The sequence below is a fragment of the Polypterus senegalus genome, chromosome 5 (assembly GCF_016835505.1).
Source record: "Polypterus senegalus isolate Bchr_013 chromosome 5, ASM1683550v1, whole genome shotgun sequence".
NCBI lineage: Eukaryota > Metazoa > Chordata > Cladistia > Polypteriformes > Polypteridae > Polypterus > Polypterus senegalus.
In genome coordinates this window covers 175,377,994-175,401,068 of record NC_053158.1, presented here as the reverse complement: position 1 = coordinate 175,401,068, position 23,075 = coordinate 175,377,994, and the positions used below count along the sequence as shown (strand labels likewise).

The 23,075-nt window shown below is 37.3% G+C and overlaps 1 protein-coding gene across 3 annotated transcripts in view; it reads left to right on the top strand.

The window, feature by feature from the left end:
* scn5lab (sodium channel, voltage gated, type V-like, alpha b) overlaps positions 1-23,075 on the top strand; it is a 719,364-nt gene that overhangs the window by 483,981 nt on the left and 212,308 nt on the right. For all 3 annotated transcript variants that reach the window (XM_039753644.1, XM_039753645.1, XM_039753646.1), the window contains exon 17: positions 5,076-5,519. In XM_039753644.1, coding sequence (XP_039609578.1) covers positions 5,076-5,519 — 444 coding nt within the window. The remainder of the gene's footprint in view (positions 1-5,075; positions 5,520-23,075) is intronic.

Below are 23,075 nucleotides of genomic sequence, written 5' to 3'. Positions count from 1 at the left end.
GGAAGTGTCAGACAAGTAATTGAATAAAAGTGCGGCCAGCAAAAATAATAGAAATCTCTCCAAATATCTATAGAGTTTTTGATTGGCTATATGAAGTATTAAAGGGATAACTCTGGTTTTATTGTGGCATAATTTCTGCTGTACACTGGCAGCATGCAATTTTACACACTGACAAGGTAGTGTGAACTTAAATAATGTGAGACAAGATATAACCATAGAGGGATGAAAGTGCTACTTCACTCTGGTTTTCATCACTGTGTTTATTTCTGCACTGACTACATAAAGCCGTTATATTTGGTGTGCTAACAGTCGCTGAGCTGTATAACTTTTTAATCACTGGAAGTACACTGTTTATACTGCTAACACTAAATAGGAAGCAATTTTTGGATCATAAATGGGGGAGTAAGTTTGCCAAGCGCCACCATTTGGTTTAAGTTTAATGTAAAGCAGTGGTGACATTAACAGATACTTATACTGACAGAAACCATGTCAAAATTATTTTGTTTAGTTATTGTTCTTGAGATAGAATAATCTTTTCCCTGTTGTTAGTCATTGGGTCAATTTGAGCCTTGTGTTAGAATGATGAGATCACCAGTCTCTTAACAGCTGTTTTTTGAAAATTCTGAATTGGACCGCTATTTTACTGGAACTATTCAGTCCTGGTCTACCAGGAATTATGTACTATTCTAGCATTACTAGAGTTAGAAGGGAATTATTAATGCAATTCAAGGGCATGTGTGTCTGTGAAAAGAATTAAGAATGACAGTGAAGGTGTGCTCATTAATGTCATCTACACTGTAAGAGTTTGCCTATAGTCTCTTCTCTATCAGTCAATTATCTTCCGAAACTAGAATTGGGTAAAGTGCAAAGAATTTATTTTTCATAAGTGTCGGTTTGGAGGTGTTTATATTTGCACAAACTTCCTTCATATTGGGCAAAAAACTTTGCTGAAATAAAATACTGCTCAGTGACATGGCACTGTAATGCAGTATTTAGCGCTACTACCTTACAGCTTCAGTAGACTGAATTCATATTCTGGCCTAGTGACTGCTTCTGGAGTTTTGAAGGTTCTACCTATGTCACTGTAGTGTTAGAGGTACTCTACTTTCTCCCTCATTTCAAAAACATACAACTTCAGAACTGGTCCAGATTGATTGGCTGTGTATGCGACTCTTGTGCCCCAAACTGCCTTTTTATCATTGAATTGAAATAATGTGGTCTAGTAACGGACAACAATCATGACACCATTTCCAAGGTGGATAATACTTTATTTTTCCCGAGGGTATATTTATGTTTTGCAGAAGTTCAAGAAATATAGAACACCACACAAAAAAAAAAAAAACTCAAGACTTGACTAGATATTGCAGAGCAGTCACGGTGAGGCATTATAAAGGTGTAATACTGCAGGTATGAAGGAGCCCCAGGTGCGTTTCTTCACACTCAGTCATTCATTGACTTAAATATCTCATTGATTGAATGTTCAGCATTGTACATAATAGCCATCAGTTTTGTCTTCATTCTCATTTTCTCTACTACCTCCAACATGTTGAAAATGTGTCCCTTAACTGAGCCCATCTTTTTATTCAGCTTATTGATTCAGTTGGCTTCTGTTGAAGTGATGTTGCAAGTCCAGCAAACCACATTGTAAAAAATTGCTCAAGCCTTCATAGAGTTACAGAATGCATAAAGGATGTCACTATTCCCATTAAAGTCTCCTAAGGAATAAGAGTTCACTCTGTCCTTTCTTATGTAGTTGCTCTGTGTTACTAATCCTGTCCAGTCTGTCATTAATGTGGACCCCCAGGTACTTGTAGCAACATACCACCTCCATTTTCACTCCCTAAACAGTTACCTGGGTGTAGAGGCTGTTTGGTGCAGCAAAGTCCCTAGCTACTTATTTTGTCTTGCTGGTGCTGAGTTGCAGGCAGTTCTCTTTCAACCAAAAAGTAATGTTCTCCACCTGAATCCAATACTCTGTCTCATTCCATTTGTCAATACAGTTCATTAGGGCAGCATAATCTGAGAATTTCAGAAAGTGGCATGACTTGGTATTATACAGTATTTATAGTCCTAGATGTTCAAGGTGAGTAGAAAAGGTTAATGAACTGTTCCTTGTGGTACTATAGTGTTGCTCACATTATTGTCAGCAACACAGTCCTCGATCCTCACAAACTATGGTCTTCCAGAGAGAGATTGTCCATTATTCAGAAAACAAAGTTCATCCATCTTTATACCTCAGAACTTGCCCTTTAACAGAGATGGCTAGATGGAACTGGATAAATCAAAAAATGTAATTCTCAAGGTCCTGCCATCTTTTTTAACAGGGGGAAAAGGCCTTGTGGAGACGATAGATGATTACATCTTCAATAGGCAATCTTCCATGTGTTAAAGTGGTCTTTTACAAGAGGACTCATAGTCCAAGACCAGCCTCTTGATGGTCTTCGTGATGTGTGATGTAAGGATAAATGTCTGTAGTCATTAGGTGAAGAGGCTTCTGATTACTTTAGAACTGGTACAATGCAAGCTGTTTTCCACAGCTGTTGTACCTTCTAAAGCCTTAGTGGCAGACCGAACAGATAGCAGATGATTCTACAGACTTGGTCAGCACGTGCCAAAGTACTTGAGGACTAACTCCATCAAGTCCTATGGTTTACCTGTGTATAGCCTTCTCAGTTGTGTCCTCACTTAGTTATCAGTTATGGATAGCCCATACTGAGGGTTAGAATTGGACTCATCACTACTCATATCAGTTGAAGTGGCAAGAGTAAAATATGTACATGGAGTTGGTGATGCAGTAGAGATGGTGTGGGGAGACTGACTGTTGGAAGAAAGTGGCAGGGGGAAGGAAAAATTTATTATTAAATTGGTTCTGAGCATTATCTTTGTTCATATGTCCTTCCTGCACCTGAGCCATGAATTGCCTGAATCCAGTAATTGTGCCCTGTCCATTACAAACATCTTTTATTTTATTGAGTGTGTGTTTGTTTTCTGCTGTATTTTAGCTCTATAAGAATCTTACCCTTCATTCAGCTCTTTCCTCAGGAGTTACCTGTATGCCCCTCAGTGCCACTTTGACACCAGATTTAAAAGATATCCTCTTCTCATTGAGCAGACCTTTTAGTTCCTTGGTAATCCAATACTACTTCAATAAAAAACTATGCACTGCTTTTGAGGGAACAATAGTGTTGATACAGAACTTGATATACTCTGTGATGCAGTGGCTTGGTCCCTTGATATCATCCCTATGTAACTCAAACATCATTACCTGGTCTGTCAGTTGGAAATGGTGATTCTAAACCTTTTCACCCTCCACAGTCCACTTCCTCATTAATCTGTCATTAATAATAGGCTTGTATGAAGGTGTAAGATAGGTCAGATTGTGATCAGATTTTACCAGTCGTGCAGTGGGTTAATGTTTTAAAAAAATCTTTTAACATTTGAGTAAAACAGGCCTGTCTTGGTTTGTTCATGAGTGAAACATAACACATACTGCTAGAAGTTTATCTCTGTTCCTTCCATGGTCACATAGTTGAAGTTACCATGTATTATGACTGCAGGACTGGAGTGAGTCATCATTACTGGTTGGTAACAGATTGAATAATTTCTGTTCCTGAGTACCTGTTTTTAGAAGGAAGAATATAAACATTAATCAGGATATAACTTATTTCTCTAGGAAGGTAATGTGGACAAATCCCTACAACTAATATTTCAATGTCTGGATTATAATTATTATTTTTTTAATGTAATGTTCCTCACTTTTATACCATTCCTCATTCACATAAATGAGGTCTTTTTTACAATTAAATTTACTGAACTCAATGGTTTTTCCTATTGAGATCTGCAGGTTGTTGTGCTTTACATCTGAAAATACCCTATGTCACAAATGTTTCTTTGAGTTACATTTCATATTCCATGGCAACAGTAATTTCTCTTAAGACCCTCTAATTGCAGATGTATTGAAACAAACTCTTAGCATGCTTTGATTGTTCCATCATCATCGGTGAATTCTCTCCTATCCTTGTAAGAATTTTATTAGTATCATTAATACTTTGGGTTGTTTTTCACATAGCTTTTATATTTGGTGTTCTTTTTCACGAAATGTGGCCATGATTCACAATGTTCAGTACTTTCTTAAATGACCCATGTACGATCATTTTACTTCTAATTTCTACTGCCACAGTTGGAAATGTCAGGACAGACGGGCAAGGGAGCAGGGCAAGGAGATCAAAAATAATTGTAGTCAAATTAATGAACAGTTGTCAAAAGCTAGATAGTCAACTTGAAAGTACAATTACAGAATTTCAAAACATTTGTTAAAAATCAAGGACAAAACACATGCAAACCTCTAATTCATTTTAGTTCCTGAAATGCTGAATCCTCTCATAGCTTTTTAAATTTTGGTAATAAATCCAAAAGCTTGGATATGGGCGATAGCATGTTACCATCTTAAATTTCATTTATTTGATAACATTACATGCTGTGACTTTTGATTGTCTCATGATAAAAACAATATGGCCATAGGCACACCAAAATAAACAAAATCGTGTCAACCACAAAAACAAACGAAACGCAAAATGATGGCCCAAAAATATAAATAAAGTAACAGTAAAAAATAATTTTATTAAAATGAAGGTGCAAAATTTCTAGAAAATGCAATATGAACCTTTCAAAATCTCAGACTCATAACACTCAAGGCTGAAAGCAATCTGTTGTACTTTTTTTGAATAAGTTTTTTAATGATGCCATTGGCAGCTTATGTCTCCTCATCCTGCTGGAAGACCTACACACATTTGGAAATTTGAAGACCAAATCAAAAGTCTGGGACTGCAAGTGGGTATGACAACTCAATATGCAAAGGCATTGGCTTATGGTGGCCTAACAGAAATGGTTACTTTGTGTGACTATATCACTTTATGTGAAGATAAAAACTTGTCATCTTTTTAGTCATCAGTGGTTCCTATCCACAATTGTGTTCCCATATAATTTCTGTACTATAGTTTTGCTATGTCTGCTTCTCTTCATTCAAAAATTGTGCCTGAATTTACTGATAATGATGCATTTTGTTTTTACACTAGGTACTGAACCTCTTCCTTGCCTTGCTGTTGAGCTCATTCAGTGCTGACAACTTGTCTGCTCCTGATGAAGATGGTGAAATGAACAACTTACAGATTGCAATTGCTCGCATCCAGCGTGGTATGTCCTGGCTGAAGAATGCTATTTTTGACTTTTTCCGTGGGGATTTTAAGAAGAGACGGAGAAAAGCCAAAGAGGCCAAAATGATGACTAGCCTTAGCTGCATGAAGAATCACTCAAATGAAACTGTAAAGGATTGGCGAGAGGGAAACGGCCTGACAAGAAGCATTGACCTCAATGGTGATAAGTATGTGCTTCCTGACTCTGATGGCTTCATGACCAACCCTAACCTGTCTGTTAAAGTCCCCATTGCAACAGGAGAATCTGATGTAGAATTTCATGATGATGAACAAAGTACATGCACCGAGATGGAAGTCAGCAAGGAGGTAAGGATTGCTGCTTATAGTATTCATTATCAACTACATGGCAATCCTACAGATTTGCAAAAGTTGTTAATAGTGTTTGTCTGAATAACCTTTACAGCTAATATACATTTTTATGTACATTTTAAAGATTAGAAGCAGATGCCACACTATGCCAACTGAACAGATGATGTCTCACCTTAATAAAAAATAGTTATGTAGTGATTAGTACTGCTGCTTCACACTACCTGGGATCAAAAATCCAGGACTGGTCACTGTCTGTATCTTCCCATTGTGTCTGCATTCTAGATACTCTGGCTTTCCTCCCACATCACAAATACATGTTAATTAGCCCAGTGTATGAATGAGTGTGCTCAGGTTGGTTCTTTTGTCTTCTGCTTAATACTGCTGGCATAGATTCCCTGCAATACAATAATTGTATTAAAGTGATTTGATAAATGAACGGATGAATTGATGTAAGGTAAAGACATATTATTTGTTGTCACACTGTAACATTTAGAAAGCCCGCTCAATTGCGCTGTTCATTTTTTTTTCCATGAACATTCTGAACACAACATTAGTTGCAAGACATGACCAGCTTTGGATACAATGCCAGATCATCACTGGGCACACTCACATATACAATGCCAGTTAAAAATAGCAAATTAATTAATTAATTAAACATGAATGCTTCTGATATATTGAATAGCAGAATATCCATATGGATATAAGCAAAATGTTCAAACTCCCACAGGCAGTGACAGCTAGGGATCAGTCCTAGAGCACAGAAGTCACCATTTCACTATACTTCATGCAGGAAAACAAGTTTTAAAATTTAACAACATTCATCCCACTATATCCTAACTACAGGGTCACGGCGGTCTGCTGGAGCCAATCCCAGCCAACACAGGGTGCAAGGCAGGACCCCGGGCAGGACGCACACACACACCAAGCACACACTAGGGGACAATTTAGAATCTCCAATGCACCTAACCTGCATTGTCTTTCGACTGTGGGAGGAAACCGGAGCACCCAGAGGAAACCCACGCAGACACGGGGAGAACATGCAAACTCTACGCAGGGAGGACCCGGGAAGCAAAACCAGGTCTCCTAACTGTGAGGCAGCAGTGCTACCCACTGCGCCACCATGCTGCCCTATTAGCATGTAAACTTCATTGTGCTATTGATCTGGAATGTGCTGTTTAATTGTCCTTAAGTCTTTACTAGAACATCTATACTTCTAGTTTAATAAACGTTTTTCCTGGCATCTTCAAAGTTTAGTATAACAATGTGGTTCTCACAGAGGATTTATGAGGTTAGGAGAAAAGCTGAAAAAAGACCCATTTTCTGGAAATAAACAGGCTAGCCACTTAGTGAGTAGAAATGGGTTGTTGGAGTGTGCAGTTTCAAATTAACATAATGTAATATAAAGAATTCTCAGTAATTAAATTTATTTTATCATTCCAAAAAAAAAAAAACAGCATGCATATAACATTCTCAAGCCTGCTTAATCCAAATCAAGATAATGGGGGCCAAAACCTGTGCTGGCAGCATCAAGCATAAGACAGGAAACTATTTTCTTTCTGATAACCTGTGAGCTCTTAATACTGTGTTAGAATTTTTTAAAAAAATCTTTAAACACATTTGTCTCATATAGCCATTTAACTCTTTTTTATTACAAATATTATTGTTCTGAATGTTTTCTTTCTTAATTTTTACATGTTTAATTTGTATGCAGTTGCTTATAAAACCTTTTTTATAGTTTAGTTTTATAGTTTTTATATAATTTTATACTTTTATATACATAAAGTTTGCTATGATTTATTATTCCTAGACAAAGCTCCAATGCATTGCAGAGTCCCATTATATGTACTCTCACCCTCACACTCACAGAGGGCTTGTTCTTAAATGCTAATGTTCTAACCTCTGTATTTCAAGATATGAGAAGAAAATTAATACAGGGAAAAATATTTCATGTTGAATGTTTTGAAGTTCCATAGCAGATATTTATTATCATGATAAGCATGAGAGGCAAAATAGATTGAATTGTTTCTGATGAATCCCTTGGTTGCCTTCATTGCAACTGAGGAATCAGAAATGTAATTTCTGTTTATTGATATGAAATCTTCTAAACAATTTTTAACATTGAGCAAAACTGGTCATTTTTCAACAATGTTGCATTGAATCTGTACTTAGGGCAGCGAAGGGGAATTGGGGAAAGATGCCAATTAATCATGTTACTCTTGTGATTTGAGAGTAACATCAAAGCTAGTTTAGAGTTAGAGATAAAAGAAAAAGGGAGTGGGAAATAAAATGATATTCCACTCTAGATTGTGTCTTATTGTGGCAGTATGAAGAAAATAAGAGTTCTTTTTTATATGGATTCATAGCATGTGTGGGCTATTGGAAGGATGCTTTTTACTTGTAGAAAGTGTTAGGGTGCCAGTCAGGTCAACTCCTTTAATCCACAAAAATAAAGATAAACACTTGGTAGTGTACATAACAGTGAGAAAATAGGGTAAACTAAAAGATATCTTAACAGAAGTCAAATGGGTCGTCTTCAGGAGCTCCATGCTGATTGCAATGTGAGTCTGATCTGAGACACTATTCCCCTGGGTGTCCATTCTTTTATAGCCCACCGGCCATTAGGGTTGGAGTCAGTTTCCCTCAGTGGGTGTCTTCCTGTTGCTGTGGATGACAAAAGAGACAAGAATGTTAGTGACTGCACCCAGTTTTCCTCTGGAGTGGTATCGCTTAACTCTGATAAACCTTGAAGGTGGTCCTCCGACATGAATTCATCACATATGTTAACAGTTAGATATGTCACCCAGAAAAAATGAGTAATTATTTTAGTGACTGAATATGTTTTAAGTTCAAGGCTAGGATTTATAATGACATTAGCATCCATGACCAAGCAGAACACATAATTGAAGGATTGCATCAAGTCTTTTAAAGGGTTTTGAGAAAAACAATGGTTCAGTCAGGGTGGAAGTGTAACATAATAAAGCTATTTTATCTCCAAAATGCTAATTGAGAACATTTGTGAAGCAACCATTGTCATCTCCTCTCGAACTAATGACATTAACTGGTAAATTACAGTATGATAAAATTACGATACCACACATTTTGGTTGTAGCACAATACACATCTTTTTTAGTAAGTCCTATCAAACCTGGTGCCCTTAGATGTGTCTCCAGTATTCATATGATGCAATTAATCAAGACCACATGAACGAAGGTAGTAGTGAAATCAGCAATTTCATGATTGAAAACGCATAAAGAATAAAGGTTATCAATACTAGTTACAGATGTAGCACTTAATACTTTAAATAATGAGACTACAAGATTTAGAATCCAAGAAGCAGGATCCTGCACACACATCACACCTCTGAACCCCCTACCTCCCCAACAATCAATAAAGGAAAGTAAAAAAAACTATTCAGGCAGAGCAGTGACAAACTGGGCCACAGAGTAGTAATGAAAATAGCATACCCACATAAGACTCCTCCCAAAATAAGAGAGAAAGACCCCAAGCACAATCTTTTCCAGAAGACTGTTTTGAGGGAAGGCACATGGTGATTCCTACCTGACTGGATGCCAATATCACAGAAGGATAGGGAGAGCAATATGGTCAGGTTATTGTCTTCTCCCATATGCTAGTGACAGACATCCCCATACTGGGAATTTTAGTCTGGTAGCACAACCCTGCAGGAGAGCTGCATGGAGTTACACTCCCTATTCTTTGAGATGTCCGTATAGTCCTGTTTTGGGGCTTGGTGGTGCCCCCTGTCTTTCATGCTGTTTAATTACTTAGTGGCACAGCATAGAGCAAAAAGCACACCCAAAGAAGATCTTAACAGTACAGACAACCTCATGCACATTCTTATAAAAACTGGAATGTGGAAATGGAGGTCACATTGAGAAATCCTTGCTAAAAAATTAAAGGTTTCAAACTAGCTTCTCTGGCCTTTATCACATCAGGCTGCAAAACCTTTTGATTATCCACTGGAATCCAAGTGAAATCAGAGAAAAAACAAAGCATTGATCCTTCATACTTAAAGTTTAGACATCTGAGAAGCTTGAAGTAGTTTTCTAGTGATGAGTAAAGTGCGGAATGCAGAAAATGAAAATACAAGGGTGTGATGTCAACTGCTAATTCAAGTGAAATCAGAGAAGAAACAAAGCATTGATCCTTCATATTTAAAGTTTAGATCTCTAAGAAGGTTGAAGTACTTTTCTAGTGATAAGTAAAATGCAGAAGACAGAAAATGAAAGTTGGGTGTGATGCTGACTGCTAATCTGGGATGGATGCAATAAGCCTGCATTACTTTTACATCTCATTCCTGAAGTGACAGGAATTAAGCTGGTAGCACGGAGGTGATAAAACCAATGGAGCATTCTTCCTTCTGTGAACAAGTGACACGTGCATTGTATCTCCAGTAACAGCTTTCCAGCCATATGTCCTGCAGTTTTTTCATTGAAGTAATATCCTAACTTTGCTGCAGTTGCACCGCCTGAGAAACAGTAAATTCCACATAAAGGGTTTTATTTCTGATTTGAATGTATTATGTTTCTCTTTTATCTTTGTGGTAAATTTCTGGAAAATAAAGTTTTAAAGTTGATGACTATTCAATATATAGCAAACAAAGTTCTTTGGAATATATGTCTTGCCCTTCTGCCATTTTTAAAACATTGTAATTCTTTCTTCAGATAGATGTTTGGCAAAATTCCATGGGTACAGACATGAGAATGTTATCCACAAAGTTTTTAGAAATGTGTGAAATGATAGTGCTTTGTATTTGTGTGTGCAAATGTTAGATGAAATTGTTTCTAGGTATTGAGCACAGGGACTGAATGGCTACCCCTCACAGAAATTATATGAGTCCCAGCTTCCCATGATCTTTTAATATGATAAGCAAGTTTGAAAAATTGTGTAGTTTACATTGTGTCTTAAATGATGATATGTAGTAATTGATATAATTGCAGTAGACAGTCTAGTAATTCAACTAATTATTATAGTGTTTTATTAAATTTTCAAAGAGTTAAAAGTTAATTTAAATTTTTTTATTGTAGTCTTGTTTATGTCCCCTGCTGTAATATAATGCTTGCTATTTTTTTTGCTAAATATATTCAAATAATAGATGTGTTCATTAATTATAAATGAATTAATAACAAAGGTTTGAGCTAGAAAGTGTTAGACTATTTTAATCCTAAGTGCTAGAAATCATATCTGATTTATCTCTTTCACAGTTTCTTCACTGAACCTGCAGCTTACCTAATTAAATGACTAATTAAGGGGAAGAATTCAGTAGAAACTGTGACCCACCAAGGGCCTTGAGAAAATACAAATTGAGATGTATTAATAATGTGGAATGCTTAATGTAAGAATTTGAAGTGCTGAAAAAAGCAGGCAAATTTCTCAGTTGCTATTTACATTTTCAGATGGTTTCTGTACATCCTGAACTGTTTCCTATCTTTTTAACATAGACAGTAAAAGAAAAGTAATTAAAAGGAGCAAATAAGTCAATGGTAAACCATGGGAAAAGTCAGATGTTGCACAGGTAGAATACTAATAAGTAAATCAGGGGCAAAGAAAGAGAGAGGTTAGCAGCACGCACTGATACAGCGCATTGCCGCACCCACCACATGACAAGCCAACTCAGTATCCCAGATTAGGACAAAAGTGCAGCCATGCAATTGATGACACAACAAAGAACAGGGCAAAATAAAATTTGTATTCAAGAAACAAACAACAGGCAAAACTAAAGTATCATTCTATTTCTTTGTTTTTATCTGTGATTAAATGTCTGTTGGGGGGTCTTTTCTTTACTTGTATGAACTTGAAATGGCGTTGACATGTAGTCTAAGATTAAATAGGCTACCACTTTAACACAGCATCAGACCAACAAAATGGTGGTGAAGTGAGAACATTTGAAAACAAACAAAGCAACAAAAATAACAAAATATACACACAATTTCCTGAATCCTGACATTCTAGTTTAAATTCCTTACTTAATGTTTAACTTACATTTAGGCATCAATGAGGAGAGGTCACTGTGTTTTCGTAGCAGAATATCAGAATTTACTTCACTCCTTTTGTGTTTTTATTATTACCACAATTGTACTGTAGATCTATAAAATACACTGCATTGTTTTGATTTGCCAAAATTGGTTTGGTCCTGACTACTTCTCAGGATTGTTCTTTCAATAAAATCAAATTCTCATGAATTCTACATAATAAACTCTAAATATGTGAATTCATTCCATCTGTCACAATAACGAGTGTCACAATAACGAGACCTACTCAAGATAAAGATTTGGGGTAGCCACCCGTATAATCTGGTATCCCGGCTGCAAAGTCATTCTTTTTATGATAATATGCAGCACTGAAGTGCATACAAACAAGTCCAAAACAAGACTGAGGGAAAAGGGAAAAGGGGCAGGTTTTAAAGGGGAAGACAGGAAGTGAGGTCATAAGGATCGAGCACGTGGTCTTCAACCATTGGATCACAGCCGGACGTGACATCAGAGGGGCCAGAGCTGGTGAGGTCGACTTCCATTGGCTCGGTCCTGGAAGTGATGTCAGTAGAGCCAGGTGGACTCCCCCGGGAATGATCTACAGGGAAGGGAGAAAAAGAGTCAGTGTACTCTGCCACATCCCGGCATGCCTCCGAACTGCCTTCACTCAAGCCCTTTAGCTGCCTCCCATGCGCATGTGTGTGACACATCCTAAAACCAAAATCTTCTTGTTGACTCTAGTTGAATTTCCAGCTAACATAGAATACACACCCACACTCTAATTCAGTATGTCCTTGAGCCCAGTGATGTTCTCTTGGGCTCAATTCATTTTTTTCCATTTATTGCTGGCTAACATGTTGGTAAGGCATATAATGCTGCTGTTTCACAGTGCACGGACTTTGATTTAATTCCTGTCAGGGAGGTTTTTCTCTTCTTGATTGTGTTGGCTATCTAAAAGAACTTTCCCTCCCCTGTCCAAAACATAAAAGTGGCATTAAACTAATAAATAAAAAGAAATGGATAACAATGACTCAAAACTTAGATGTACAGTAAGCCTGAAAAAACATTGTGTTAAATTTATTTCTGGTGAAGGAATTGCAGGTCCACCAAATATGAAATCTAAAACTGTTTTTTTAGGGATTTACAAATGTAAATCAGTCCAGTGCATTGTCATTGCTATGTTCTGAAATTGTGTTGCCTTATTACTATGAAGCGATATTGAAAGGCATCCAGTTCTTATTACAGCTCAGTAATACAGTTTTTCATTTTTGACTCCATTTCAGTTTTTCATCAGGGTCTTAATTAAACAAAGTCCACTAGAGACCATGTTCAATGTGTTATAGCATGCACACCAGACTGGGTGCATGTCTGACATTGGACACATAATCATGCATTATGTGCATTCCAGCATTCATATCACCTAAAATATAATCATGTATTGATTGATACTTGATTATTTTATTGTTCTGGATTCCTCACATTGATTCTCTGCTTCCTGATCTGTGTAAAGATTTTTAAAACGAGTCTGACATTCTTTTCAGTTACATGTAATTAGTATGGCCTAGAATCTGTAAAGATTCAAATCTCAACATTGCTAGGTTCACCCGTACTTCAGATTAACTGAGTAACGCTGAGCTAATCATTTAACATTTTTGAGCCCATCATAATAAAAACTAGTGATACTCCAATCGATTGGCTGCTGATTGAGATTGACTGATTTTCACCCCAAATGACATGATCAGTGGTTAATAAATTAGTCTCAAAATGTTTTTTTTAACCTTCTTCTCTAAGGTTTATGATAATTTAGAATTTAGTCATCTTTGGTACCTGAGGAATCTCATGTGTCATTTGTTTCTGAACTTACTGTAAAAAAGAGTCAACAATCAAACTTCAGAAGAGAGTGAAGGCAGGAATATTAGCTTTTATATTAAAGAAAGTGGAGTAATAAACGGAGAACAGGTCATTTGAGAAGTCATCTTGTGCACAGAAAGGAACAGCAGACATATGTGTTGTCTAGCTGAAGGTGGAGTGTACTTGTAAGAAAAGAGAGGAGCATCTTTGGCAGAAATTAACAGAGAATGTAATTAAAATGGACTTCTCTTGTCTGATGTGGATGGTGAGCAAATTTATGTTTAATACAGACACTCGCATTTTTAATTAGAAAAGGAAAAGATAAAGAAGACTTTGCCCTTACTGCTTAGTAAGCAATAGGCTTGTTAGCTTAGGCTTGTGAGCCAAATGTTTAAATTTTACATGTAAACTTGTTAAACAAGAACATTTTATTAGAACTCTGGCTTGCAATTATACCAAGAACTTTTATTTTCTTTAATGCAATTTGTGTCATGGGTAAGTATTTTTGTAAGTGTTTTATTAGTTTAAGAAATGAATTTTTAAGGGAATTTTATTTATTTTAGTATTTTTATGGTTACTGAAAAATAAGCAGGGCGGTACGGTGGCGCAGTGGGTAGCGCTGCTGCCTTGCAGTTAGGAGACCTGGGTTCGCTTCCTGGATCCTCCCTACGTAGAGTTTGCATGTTCTCCCCATGTCTGCGAGGGTTTCCTCCGGGTACTCCAGTTTCCTTCCACAGTTCAAAGACATGCAGGTTAGGTGCACTGGCAATTCTAAATTGTCACTAGTGTGTGTATGTGTGTGTCCTGCGTTGGGCTGGCACCTTGCCCAGAGTTTGTTTCCTGCCTTGTACCCTGTGTTGGCTGGGATTAGCTCCAGCAGACCCCCGTGACCCTGTGGTTAGGATATAGCGGGTTGGATAATGGATGGATGGATGAAAAATAAACCCAGAGAATTTCATTTTGGTAACAAAGAATGAACAGGTAACACCTGTGGTCTTTAGTTTTATAATAAAACCACCACAGTAATATAGAGCGTAAGGTTTCTACATAGCTGGTTATGAAAGAGCTTACTTTGAAAAAAATGTAAAGCATAAAGCAGACAAATCTGAATTGATATTGGAATCGGCAAGTTCAAGTAATATGAAATCTGATTGAAGCATTCCTAATAATGACTATGTAAACTCAGGTGATTCAGTGCTTAGCATGTATGCCTTATACTGTAATTCTAGGAACTTGGATGCAAACTTGTCTACAGCACTCTCATTGTTCAGGCTGTATATATTTACTCCAAATTTCAAAAATGTGTTTGTTATCTTATTCATTTAATCATACCAGTCATCTGGTATAAATGATACATGTGTTTGTGTCCTGCAAGAACTGGGTCTATGGACAGGTCTACCTGGCCTCGTGCCCTCGGTGCTGTTATTGGCAACTGACACCCATCAAGCAGCTACACAGTCCTCCCTCACAATCCAATAACTGGATGAAATGGGCTAATTAAAGGGCAGCATGGAGGGTGCAGTGATAGCACTGCTGCTTCACAATAAGGAGACAAATGTTCATGTCCACAGCATGGAGATTATATGTACTCCCTATGTTTGTGTGGGTTTTCTCTGGGCGCTGTGTTTTCTTCCTACAGTCCAAAGACATGCAGGTTAGGTGGATTGTAAACGCTAAACTGGCCATGGTGTGAGTGTGTGCGTGTGTGTGTGTGTGTGTGTGTGTGTGTGTGTGTTGTTCGTGTGTGTGTGTGTGTGTGTGCGTGTGTGGGGGTGTGTTTGGTCGTTCACCTTGTGATGGACTGGCAGGGATTGTTCCTACCTTGCTCCAGCTCCCTTGACATCCTGCTCACAATTCGGCAAGCTTAGAAAATGGTACAGTATGGGTTTCGCTGAAAGAAGAGATAGATATGTAGGTAACAGTAGTGTGTCAACTCAGGAGTAAAAAAGGTATTCTCAAACAAGACCTAATAGAAAGGCAGCAATCAATTGATTTCTGTAGTTGTTCATTTGTGAAACTCCAGTACTTATTGAGGTATTAAAAGAGATTATTACTGCAAATGATCTGTGAAATTGATTAAGCTTTGAAAACTCAAACTGACAGAATGTCATTGTCACAAGTTTTCTTTTTGTTTTTACCCTTCATGCTATAATTACCTCCCTGAGTTTTCAAATGGAAAAGCAATTCTTTTGCATCATGTGTATGAAAACAAGGATCTAGAAGAAATCCTTATCAATATTCTTTTTTAAAAGCACTTAACTGTGTGTTATGCATGAAAGAATATTGAAGGTGGTTGTAACATTAGCAAAGAACTGGAAATGACTGTGTTAGGGTTCTAAAATTTACTAGTTCAATATTCACACTGAAGTGGAACATCTAATGTAGAACCACTTTTCATGAAGTATCTTTTCTGTTCTTCAGCATTAACGCTCTTAGAATGTGATGTTTTAATCAGAAAGATTTAATCAAACAAAATATTTAAGAATGTGGAGAAGTAAACTCTTGGGAGAGTAGGTATTCGGTTTATGTTTTTATTGGAGTAGTATAAAATCTAACACAAATTGTATTGCTTTCTCCCACAACATATTTATATTTTTATTAAAAACAAATAAAAAACAAACCATTTCTAATTATAGTTTATCGATCTGTTTACTCATATCACTTGAATTGTATTAGAAAAAAATTAACCGAATCCCAAATAAGACAGTTATGGATGCATTGGGATATTCAAATCAAATCATATTTATGTTTGTGTACACTGGTGGCTTTTCTAGGAATATGTGAACAAATAGAATGCACACTGAATACTATTCTTCTGCATGTCTTCCAGGAACTCTTGTAAAGAAAATTTATGTAACCCCCTCAATTTAGTACCTGGCATTTCCTATTATGACTAGACTGGCATAAAAAATAACTGGAAACAGTATATTTAGACAGAGTAAATATATGGTGGTGAGTTGTAAGGACTGTTGCAACAGCAAGGCCATTGCATAAAGACAACAGGACGTGGTGGCCTAACGAAAAAAAACAAGATAGCACAAAAGCAATACGTGGTTAAAAGTAAAAGAAATATGCAAAAAATATTTGATCACAAGTAAAATATGCAAAAAACATTCAGCCAGCTGAATTTCAAAAAGAGAGAATCTGCCAGTTCCAGAAATATGGGAAAGAGTTTATGTCAGAGGTGGCCAACTCCGATCCTGGAGATTCAAAATATATATATATATATATACATACATGTGTACATACACACACACATATACTATGGGGTGCGAAACAGGCAAATGCATTGATTTTCTGAATATATAAAGTCGGCATCAGAATATATAAAGTCAAAACTTGAATAGATAAAGTCATCACTGGAATATATAATTTCAAAACTTGAATATATAAAGTCAGCGTCAGAATATATAAAGTCAGCGCTGGAATATATAAAGTGAAAACCTGAATGTATAAAGTCAGCGTCGGAATTTATAAAGTCATTCCTGATTATACATAGTCAACATCGGAGTATATAAACTCATTCCTGAATATATAAACTCAAAGTCAAAATATATTGATTGAAACGACTCTGAACTGAAGTAAGTTAACAAAAACGTATTCAGAAAAATAAATTAAAAAAACACTGTTCGGTTAATGTTTTGAAAATGATGCATTTGCCCTGCCCAGGATTGGTTCCTGCCTTGCACCCAGTGTTGGCTGGGATTGGCTCCAGCAGACCCCCGTGACCCTGTGGTCGGATTCAACGGGTTGGGAAATGGATGGATATTGCAGCACTGACTTTGTATATTCCGACGATGACTTTATATATTGAAGTTTTGACTTTATATATTCCAGCGCTTACTTTATATTGTGAGCTTCGGTATTACGTGTGGGGACGAAACTTCACTTTGGTAACTGATCATGCTCCACTTCAATGGTCATACCGACAGAAAGATACAAACTCTCGCCTCATGAGATGGTTTCTGGGCTTACAACTTTTACCGTTTCACAGTAAAACATCGACCAGGTTCTGCACACGTCAACGCAGACGTATTATCAAGACTAAATGAACCTGGTACAGAGAGTCGCTTGATTCACGGAAATGTGAATAAAGCTGAGGGGGGGGGGTGTGAACTGGAGGGCTGATCGCACCCCAAGAAGATACAGACGCCTCTGGGAAAACCACAACCCCTGAAACACAGACTACCCTCACATTGCTCCTTACTTTCTCACTTGCGCTATAACGCGTAATGCAAACCTCGCGCGATACTCCGCTAACTTAAAAGCCTTGTGCAGCGCCTGTCAGTTGAAAATTGATTGTTTGCTTGCTTTTACCGCTCTCTCTCTGCTCCTAGCGGAACTGTCATCTCTGACTTGTCATGGAGCACGTTTAAGCTCATGTGTTTGCAGTGTTTGAATAAAAATCCTTCTTGTTTCTACGACCTCCTGTGTCTCTGTGCAAATCTGTGACCCAAGCGTGACAATATATTCCGACGCTGACTTTATATATTCAAGATTTGACTTTATATATTCCAGCGCTGAGTTTATATATTCCGACGCTGACTTTATATATTTAAGTTTTGACTTTAGGTGGCAGTGTGACGAAGTTGCTTCGGAAGACGGCGTTAGCCGCGGAGCTCAGCTCAGAGCGAAATGAGGTAAATGGGAGGGGATATGATGACGTGACTCCTCCACCCGCCTTAACTGTCAATCCCCCACAAACACAGTCTCGGAATTTGCATAAACACACCCCTTCACCTGTAATTTTAACTTAGTTACAAAGTGATCAAAACTCGTTTATATCCTGCGTCCTCTCATTAAACATGTATCCCGCATTACCCGTGGGCATGAAAAACGCCAGCAGCAGCCTGTCTATTAACTTAATTTAAAGTTTAGGTTTACACCTTGCTTTCTTTCCGAAGTAGCAGCACTCATGAATATGGTAGTATATGTCACTCGCTTGCTTCATATTGTTTCGCTGCCTTCTCAATTATATAATGCATGTTTTCTTCAGCGCATTTTGGAGCTCTTCCTGGTTTTCTACATAGTGCGTTGACAGTCAGTTCACGTGTTTACGTGGGCGGCGTGATGATGTCACACGAAACTCCGTCCCCACGGCTTTCAAGCTCAACTCCATTTCAGTAAATGGAGAAAAATACCTTCCAGTTATGACCATTACGCGTAGAATTTCGAAATGAAACCTGCCCAACTTTTGTAAGGAAGCTGTAAGGAATGAGCCTGCCAAATTTCAGCCTTCTACCTACACGGGAAGTTGGAGAATTAGTGATGAGTCAGTGAGCGAGTGAGTGAGTCAGTCAGTCAGTGAGGGCTTTGCCTTTTATTAATATAGATAAGGAGCAATTATGAATACAGCTATTTAAGATTAAAATAAGGAATTAAGGTTCAAAATCTTAACAAGGGGCGGCACGGTGGTGCAGTGGTAGCGCTGCTGCCTCGCAGTTAGAAGACCCGGGTTCACTTCCCGGGTCCTCCCTGCGTGGAGTTTGCATGTTCTCCCCGTGTCTGCGTGGGTTTCCTCCGGGCGCTCCGGTTTCCTCCCACAATCCAAAGACATGCAGGTTAGGTGGTTTGGCGATTCTAAATTGGCCCTAGTGTGTGCTTGGTGTGTGGGTGTGTTTGTGTGTGTCCTGCGGTGGGTTGGCACCCTGCCTGGGATTGGTTCCTGCCTTGTGCCCTGTGTTGGCTGGGATTGGCTCCAGCAGACCCCCGTGACCCTATTCGGATTCAGCGGGTTAGGAAATGGATGGATGGAATCTTAACAAGCGAGAAAACAAAACTGAGCCATAAAAATGTCACTTGAGCTATAAGTGCTTCATCAACAATGAATAATTTCTCATGAAGCAGTTGGATTGGAACAAAATATTGAAGCCATGGCAGCCCGCTAGAACCAATGTTGCTCAGCTCTGATTTAAACCATCTGAGTCTTAAATAGCAAATACACAAGTGATGTTAATTAGTAGCAAAAACTAGTTATTAATTAAGAAAATGATTAGAATTAAAACCTGTAGCCATTGTATCTCTGTAGGATCCAAGTTGGCCACCCCTGGTTTGTGTTATCACCATGCTTTAGAAACTTTTTTTAGTGTATAAGCTCAAAATGTCACTAACACTAATGATATTCTCGTTTAGCTCCTTGGGCTTTGAGGTTTGTATTTCATATAGAGGGTAAAATTACAGCTAGAACTCAATCTTGTATTCCAAACAGGAAATGTACTCGTACTGGTGAATTGCTGACTGGGTGAGTCTTATACACATTACTTACATTATATTCTGTTAAGCCCTAACTCATGTATGGAGGCCCTGACATTTGCTTGTGAATTTTCTGGTACAATCCTGAATTAATTTTTTTTTCAGTGAGTACAATATCATCTGTGTCACAAGGCAGCAAAACATTTCCAAATAACCATGGCTATAGTCTCCAAGTTAGTTTATTGTATTCAAAAGAAGTTTTTAATCACACATAACATTTCCCATTTTCAGCAAAATATTTTGTCCACAGAAGATTGATCTAGTGGTTTTCTGGGTCACTCAGAAACAGCCAGTATATGTGTTAAATCTCTAAACCTATGCTCATCATATCAATATAATATTAAGTGGGCCCCTCGAATATCCCCCTCACCAAAGCTCCAGCAAAGATGAGATTAATAGAAAGCAACGGTTTCCTTCTGGGTGCTTCCCGATATTTGCTGCTGTTGTTTAGTCTTCTTTTTTATGGCAAACTGGTGAACACTAATACTGTATTACCAATTCAAAAAGTACATTTTATGTGATGTATTGTATTAATTGTTTTAGGATTAGGTTTTATTCTGTGGTCACTCCTGAAAACAGCAGTGTTAATCTTGAATTTTCGCTGACAGTATCTTAATATTCAGAAATACTTTTTTAACTTTATAAAAGGATCATGAGCATCAACTGTTTTACTAAGGTACTTCATAGGGGCAATAACCTCAGACCTCAGGAGAGAAAAGCAGCCTTCTCCATAATGGCAGATGGACCATATTTTACAGGCTGCATTTAAAATAACTAAAGACTTCTGCTATATACTGTATGATAAAATGTTCTATATATGCAGAGGTGGCTGATATGCCGTCATTGTTTGTTCTGAGCATTAAATTGGTTGGACAGCTCAGAAAAAAGAGCATTGATATGTACTAGTGTGGCCATCCTCACTAGGCTAAATGGTCAAACTAGTCTCACAGGGTATGTCTGGCACTCTTAGATGAATCAGGTTTACCTCACTTTAGCTGGTCCTTTTGTTTGCTCTTTATTTCTGTTCAGTCTCCTTTACTCATTTCTCAAACAAAACCAACAATTCATTCAGGAAAACTGTGTATGTTCATTTATTTCTTTGAACAAACAATGAAAAAAAAATCTCCTCTTCTTGATTTACAAAAGAAAAGCTTGTCATAAATGAAAGCATTTACACATTGCATGCTGCACTTTTGATTCTTTCTTTGAGCACACTTCCGCCTCTTCACTTCCCTGTTAATTCCTCACTAGTCGGAGGTGTTTGCTTCCAGCAGCAGGTGCACCTAGGCCAAGCCTAACATGACAGATTCTTTCACTTAGGCCACTTAACTGAGGCAAGAATTATATGTGGGTGTAAATTCACAGTGAAATCCCAGCTGGACGTTCCGCATGTTCATGCAGTCGTCTTCTATAGATAATATTTTTTTCTTTTCTTTGAGTATATTGAGCTGTGATTACTTATAGTGTGCAGGAAGGCATAGTAAAGTTAAATATTTTAATTACTTCCCCTCTTCCTTTGTGTTTGGGCTTACAGATACAGACTAGAACCAGAGTATTCCATGGTCCTTTCAACTAGTCAATGTTTATGTTGTTGAGCACCTTTCTAATGATTAATTTTTCTTTGCTTTATATTATCATGATGCATGTAAACATGAAAATGTGTAATTTATACAGTACAAGTAATATCCATCCATTCTTTGAACTAACGTTTTGCTTTACATCATTGAGTGGAGCTGGAGCCCATCTTGGTAGAATGATTTGTGAAGAACAAGCCTGCACTAGATGAGATTGATGTCTATTATTATGCACAGACAGTCAACTTCATTCAGTTTAGGGTTGGCAATAATTGCAAATCTTTCAGAACATGCAAAGTCTATATAAAGGGTCTGAGAACTGTGAGGAAGCAAAGCTTATCTCAGTATCACTATTATTATTTTTACTATTTCACACATAGTCCAGGCAAATATTACCACACAAATCACTTATATAAAATAGAGTGTTTTCATTTCAAATTATGCTGTTTTTTTACTCGCACAGTGGCTTCATTTTGCAAAATATTTACATGTTTTTGCTATATTTGAATAAGTTTGCAATAGGTCAGCTATGTCCTGGTGTATTTGAGTATTTAGTTATACCTAAACATGCCCTTTGACATATTGAAATCCCATTCCATGGAGCAGGTTCTTGCTTTAAGCTAATTGTTCTTCACTCTGCAAACATGAACTGGATAAACTGAATTAACAAGTATATATTTATCTATTTACTTAACACGCTTATTCCAGTCCAGAATCACAGGGAACAAGGTTTTAAGGCATAAGTCAACCCTGAATGAGACACCATCCCATTACAAGGCACAATCTTTCACAATGAGCCAATTTATAGTCAGTTGCCAATCATCTTAATCTGCATGTCTTTTGGGGTAACTGAAAACACTTGAAAAAAGCCCACAGGGCATGGATAGAGTATGATTCTGTCTGTAAATATACCGTGATACATAAAATGATTGTACAATAAACCTGGACATAAACACAATAAGGTGGTTGTATATTAAATGTGTTATAGTAAAATTGCTGTTCCATTGAAGGCATAGTGTTTCAGTGGTTGGTGCATCTTCCTTGCAGCTCCAAGAGACTGGGTTAGAATTTCAGTTTGGTTAGGCATTTGTTGTAGTAGATATGTCTGGGCGAGTGTTTCTTATAAAAGGTTGGTTCTTTGTCCATGGTTGCTTCCTTTCTTGCACCAAATATTGTTGAGCTTGTCTGTGGATTTGGAAAATGGATTAACTTATGCTTTATCACTTAAAATTCTTCATTTTTTATCTTGACTGTAATTTCTAAGTCAAGTTATAATTTATAAAGTAAATTTCCTTCTTATAGTGTACTGTATATTTTCACTAGAAAATAACAAAATCATGTCAGCTTTCTGTTTTTTTTTTTTAAATACTGCTCATTTTCACCTGCTTTGCTATTGATGTGTGACAGATTTATTGTAATATATTGCTAATATGCAGTGCTGTCAGTTATTTCATAATTATTGTATTACAAAATTCATTTTATCCTCAGTACAGTATAGATAAAATCTCAAGTAACATATAAGAATGGTATGACAAAATAAGATATAAACTTTAATGGAAGCTAAGAGTGAGGCAGTAGGCAATATGATCTAAACAATAAGGAACCAGACAATACTCCTAGCTACAGATGTCATAAGAACTGATACATTGGTACCAAATCAATACAAAGTTCAGAAAACATAATGGTTCCAATTTTTTTACAGAATCGATAGTACCTATCTTGTACCGTATTCATGCATAATTGCAAGTAGACAAATTACTTTGGAAGGCACAATATCATGAGTAAAGTTTCATATGAGAATGGCTTACAGTGGCGATGATACAGCACAGCATCAACACATGATAAAAAGAAAAGCAGCAGAAGTCATGTCTGGAAATGTTTGAGTT